The following is a 5,442-nucleotide window of genomic DNA, read 5'->3' as shown; positions in this document are numbered from 1 at the left end:
TTTTTTTGGTTACAGTTTGGTGGCACGTATTTATACAGTTTGTAAACGCCATGTGTTAAAGTTTAAAGAAATGAAAGAAACTTAAAACCAAAGCAAAGAAATAATTTTCCCGAGTAACTAGCTAAGTACAGCATCCCTTTTCTGGCAAATTCAAGTACTGAAATTGAACAAGAAATCGATCTGGAATACTATAAGATGAAATACATATGTCTGTGGAGAAAACAGCAGTAAGGATCATGAAGAAGAAAAAAAAAATAATTGTTACATAGGTGTATTTTAAAGTACAAAAATAACAACAAAAGATACACTTCTTATGTTGTACGTTCGTTTTAATTGAAGTGTGAGCGATATACGAGAGGGTTATTTTAGGAGGAAGAAAGGCTAACGATTTTTTTGATTTAGATGAGCATTGAAATTATTTGGAAAAAAAAAAATCAAATAGGAGAAAAAAAAAAAATTACCATCGCAACAAATGTGGAAGCAAATCGAGTCGTCACTTCCACTATTTATCTGCAGCTTTGCTTTTGCAGACCAGGTCCGCAGGACTGACCCGTGGGACTACAAAAAGGGACGCTGAGATTTCTCGAAGGGAGAGAGTTTGATCCCAAATCTCTACAGCCACTGGTTTCTGTCTCCCCGCTCCGTGCGTGTATTTTCGAGGCAGTCCATTCCGGCCCTTCCCACATTCAAGATTTGTCATGAAAAAAGAAAAAAAGTTGCTGGACATTTTCCTGGCTGGTGCGAAGGGCAGGCAGCGAGGATGTCGGTGCGGAGTGCAGCGAGTGTGTATGGGACGGGGCCCCAGGTGGAGCCCCCCGACCTTTGTGCTTAAGAGTCACTGAAGTCTGGGAAAAAAAAAAAAAAATGAAAAAAAAAAAAAAGAAGAAGAAAAAAAAAGAAAATGGAAAAATAAAAATAACCGGGCATCACCTGGCAGCTCCATCTTCCTCTCCCCGAAATCCTGCTCCCTCGCTTGGCATTGGCCGGAGCCGATCCCAGACAGCCCGGCCAAAGCTCGCCCAGTCCGCTCTGCCTTTCCTCCCGGTGTCAGAGCAGCCGAACAGACAGACGGACAGACAGACAGACGGACAGACACACTGACCCCCCTTCCCCGGGCCGACAGACGAGCCCCGGGCCCGGCGGGGCAGGGAGAGCCGGGCAGGGGGGGCTGGGGGGCTCCCCTCGCTGCGCCCCGGCCCTTCGGAGGGAACCGTGCCGAGCCGTGCCGAGCCGTGCCAAGCTGAGCCGAGCCGTGCCGAGCCGTGCCAAGCTGAGCCGAGCCGTGCCGTGCCTTGCCGTGCCGAGCCGTGCCTTGCCGTGCCGTGCCATACCGAGCCGTGCCGAGCCGTGCCAAGCTGTGCCGTGCCGAGCCGTGCCGAGCCGAGCCGCGGGGCTGGAAGGCGGTGGCGAGGGAGGAAGGGAAAGAGGGGAGGGAGGAAGGATGGGCGGGAGGGGGGCCGCCGCCTGTCCCATAAATATCGCCACAAATAGATACTCTAAATATAAATACGGGCCGAGGCGCTCGGAGTCAGTCCAGCGCTTTTTTCTCCGCGCTCTCTTTATTGCTGGTCCGGGAGTAGGGCTCGAAGGCGGACGAGCTCAGGTAGCGGGCCGACAGTTCCTGCAAGTTGCCCGCCAGGGAACCGGCCACGGCCAGGGGAGCGGAGGCCAACCGGCCGGCCACCGAGCCCAGCAGCGACGGCACCGGCAGCCCGAACAGCCCCGGGCCGGCGGCGGCGGCGGCGGCTCCGTGCAGCGCCCCCGGGGGGGGCGGCCCCGCCGCGCTGCCGCCGGCCGCAGGATGCGGGGAGCCCCCGGGGGGAGCCGCCGCCGCCGCCGCCGCCGCCGCCGAGCTGCCGGTGCCCGCAGCCAGGCCGGGTCCCCGCAGAGCCGAGCCCAGCGGCCCGGTGCCGCAGGGGGGCAGGAGGCCCGGGAGCCCCGGCGGGGAGAGCAGGCGGCCCTGCTCCAGCAGCCGCAGGACGCTGCAGGTGGCGGCGGTCTCGGATACGACGGAGCGCAGCTCCGAGTCTTTGCCCTGGTCCTTTTTCTGCTTGGTGCGCCGGTTTTGGAACCACACTTTTACCTGCGGGATGGGGAGAGGGGGAAAAAGGCAGGGTCAGAGGGGAAAAAGGGGGGGACCCGCGGCTCTACGCCCCGCATCCCGCCTGCGGCACCCCCCGTCGGGTGTCCTCGGGGGTCGTCTCCCCGCCAGACTCCCGGTGCTCCACCCAGTCCCCGCAGGGACCCCCTGGCCCTGCTCAGGGTGCTGAGAGCAGCCCCTCGGGGCACCCCCGGGCAGCATCACCTCCTGGCCCTTTTGCACAGTGTTTGGCTTTAAAAAGGAACCTGCTCAACCTTCTCTCCCCTAAAAAAAATAATAAAAATAATAATAAAACAAGCGCGTCCCCTTCAAAAAAAACAACCCAAACCCAACAGCATGGAGGTTCCCAGAACCCCCCAGCTAGTGAACTTGTCACTCCCAGCCGGCAGGGGAAATAAAAAAAAAAAAAAAAAAAAAAAAAAGCTAATTAGCTTGTCAGGGGGATTTCTTGTTGGGTGATATTTTGTAAGAGGAAGAAACCGGCTCGCACAAGCCCGGCTTTTGGTGGCTCTGCCCCGCTCCTGCGTCGCCCGGCGGGCCGGGGGCGGTGGGACGGGGCGAGCCCCACCTCGGCAGCCCTGCGGGGCTCGGAGCCCGGCAGCCCCCGGCCCCGACCCGTGGCACCCAGCAGGACGCAGCCACCAGAGGACAGGTCCCTAAATCCAGCAGCTCGCAGGGGAAGCCCCCTGCGAGCCCCTCCCAAATTTAGGAGCTCACGGCTCGGCCTCCTCTCTCTTCCCTGCATCCCCGGGTGGGTTTGGCTGCGTGGCCGAGCCCCCACGGCCCCACGCAGCCGCGGGGACACGCCTGTCCCCGGCCACCTTCGCATCCCCCGGGGCACCCCGGGCGCATCCCCGAGGCTCCCCCCACTCTTATCGCTCCCCCCCACGAGGCCCCACGGCCGGACACGCGTGGGTGGGCACCCGGGGGCGGCTCTGCCCCTTCAGCCCTAAACCACGGCTCCCGGGACCTGCGCAGGGGCGCGCAAAAAGCGCGCAGGGCCTCGGAGAGACCCGGGCCTGCCCGGGCCCCATTTTTAACCCCACGGAAGGAACCGGGAGTCCCGTCCCGAGGGGTACCTGAGTCTCGGAGAGGTTGAGCTGCCGGGCGAGCTCGGTGCGCTCCCGCCCCACGACGTACTGGCACCGCTGGAACTCCATCTCCAGGCGGTAGAGCTGCTCGGCCGTGAAGGAGGTGCGGGTCCGCTTGGGACGGTCCAGATCAAGCCCTTTAGGCAGAATAATCTCTCGGATTGAACCTTTGGCATCTGGCAAAGAAAGGCGCAGGCAGTTTTACACCCAGGAAACCTCTTTTTTTTTTTTTTCTTTCTTTCTTTTTCTTTTTTTTTCTTTTTTTTTTTCTTTTTCTTTTTCTTCTTCCCGAGGCAAGCAGAAAGCCACCGGCAGCGCTTTCGAGACCGAGACCCGAGGGAGGATGGAGCGGGAACCCCCAGATTGCACCTGGCCACTGCACCCAAGGAAGGGGGAAAAAAAAAACAACCCACCAGAGAAGGGAGGAGGGGGTGATGGGGCCCAGGGCTCTGGAAATAATCCCCTCAGCCCATTTAAAATTGGCTTGAGCACATCGCGCTGACAGTACGGCACTGCGGCATCACCCCGGCCCCTCTGGGAGGCCGGGGAGAGATGCTCCAGGCCGGGTTTTGTGACCGCAGGGCTGGGCTACCCTTTGTTCCCCCCCCGGGCTCCGGGTAGGGAATTGCTGGAAGCCCCCTCCCGCTGCCCCTTAAAATATAAAATCGTCTTTTTTTATTAAGAAAAAATAAAATATATTTTTTAAAAGTTTCCCATGCGCCAAAGCAGGCGGGAACCTCCCGGGCACGGGCTGGCCGGCTGCCCACCGCCACCCCGGGGACTCCTCCAGCCGTCGCTGCCGGGATTTGTTTTTTTTTGGCGAACAGGAGGAAGAAAAAAAAAAAAAAAAAAAAAAAGAAAACACAAAACGAGGCACCCGACAGCCCGCCGAAACCTCACTTTTCCGGTAGCACCGAAGACCGAAAGAAAGCGGGACAAATCTTATTAAGGCGACTGTCAAGCCAGGGCCAGGTTCGCGTTGCATTAAAGCTTTCCCAACTTCTTTCCCGTGATTTTGCCTCCCCGGTACGTGTTAAACCAGAGACGAGCACATCATTTTAATCTGACCCTTCTCTGGGTCACTCGGTCGCGCAAGGATTAATTATTGTTTACAAGGCCTGCTTCTCGCTAATTTTGTTACCGCTCCGTTCTCTCCCTCCTCCCCCCAAACGCACCTTGATAAACCCGATTTTAATTTTAATTTTTATTTTTTCCCCGGCAGAACGATTTCGTTCGTTTACCGCGAGGGAGACGAAGGCCGAGGAAAATAAATTATACAAAATTAAAAAAAAATAAATAAAAATTAAAAAAAACACCCTCCGTTCATTTGAAGGCGGATGGTTGATTAAAAATCCGTCCTGCTCCCGGGATGCGGGGCTCGAGGGGCGGCGGGGGCAGCTTCACGGGGGCAGCTTCACGGGGGCAGCTCCGCTCGGGGGGCTGCCGGGGAGCCCCCGGCAGGAGCGGGCTCAGCTCAGGGGCTTCTGGCCCCCGGGTGTCCAAGAGTAGGGACAGGGCAAAGCCGAGCCCACGGGAGAAATAAATCCGCCGGGTGTGAGCGCTGCTCACCTTCCTCTCCCCCCCCTCCCCGAAATACCTCCGAGTCATACCTCTAACTAGGATCCTCCTGCAATAGTCCGGGTCAGCAGAACTAGATTTACTTTTATTACAGTCTTCCGTAGCTGCAGAGGCAGAAAAAGTCCCTTGCTGATCCTTCAAAAAAGAAGTAGAAATATTTCCTTCAGACCCTTTGCTTTCCTTGCCCTCTTTATGTCCGTTCTTCGAGACCCGGTTAGCTTCAGTCTCTGAACTGCATCTAACGTCCATTTTGTCTTGTTTCCCAAACATGTAGTGCAATAAAAAACAAAAAAACAAAAACGAGAAAAAATAAAACCAACAACAACCAAAAAAAAAAAAAAAAAGAAGAGTAGCGATAGCAGAAGAAGACGAAGTCTATGCTGGATATTGCACGGCTTAGGGTCAGATCGGTGGGGATCTGTAAAGCACCTCGAGTAAGGAAGGTCGGGTTTTATCCCACTGGAAAAGCAGCGGCTTCCTCAGTCCCAGCGTCCTAATGTGACTGTCCAGCTTCCCAGAGCGCCCAGTGATCAGGTACTCAACAGTACAACTCTAAAATGATTTAATGTCTGCCTTATTACAGAGACATGTAGTTGTTAGACACACAGAGGGACGCGCACTCGCTGTTTCAATTGATTACGGGTAATTTTGCAGCCTCCACATTTAGGTTAC

The 5,442-nt window shown here is 56.2% G+C and overlaps 1 protein-coding gene across 1 annotated transcript; it reads right to left on the bottom strand.

Annotated features, from left to right (window-relative positions):
• Positions 1-1,528: 1,528 nt before the first annotated feature.
• Positions 1,529-5,213, bottom strand: VAX1 (ventral anterior homeobox 1; the record flags this gene model as incomplete). The annotated part of the gene is made up of 3 exons (XM_082765266.1): positions 4,803-5,213; positions 3,181-3,368; positions 1,529-2,083 (listed from the first exon to the last, which is right to left on the bottom strand). Exons 1-3 carry the CDS (start codon positions 5,038-5,040, stop codon positions 1,529-1,531), a joined length of 981 nt encoding a protein of 326 aa, XP_082621392.1. The 5' UTR covers positions 5,041-5,213.
• Between the last annotated feature and the right edge of the window lie 229 nt (positions 5,214-5,442).

The sequence above is a fragment of the Aythya marila genome (genome assembly GCF_965140915.1).
Source record: "Aythya marila genome assembly, chromosome: 7".
Classification (NCBI taxonomy): domain Eukaryota; kingdom Metazoa; phylum Chordata; class Aves; order Anseriformes; family Anatidae; genus Aythya; species Aythya marila.
The sequence above is the reverse complement of the archived record's forward strand: the minus strand, read 5'-3'. Positions and strand labels throughout refer to the sequence as shown.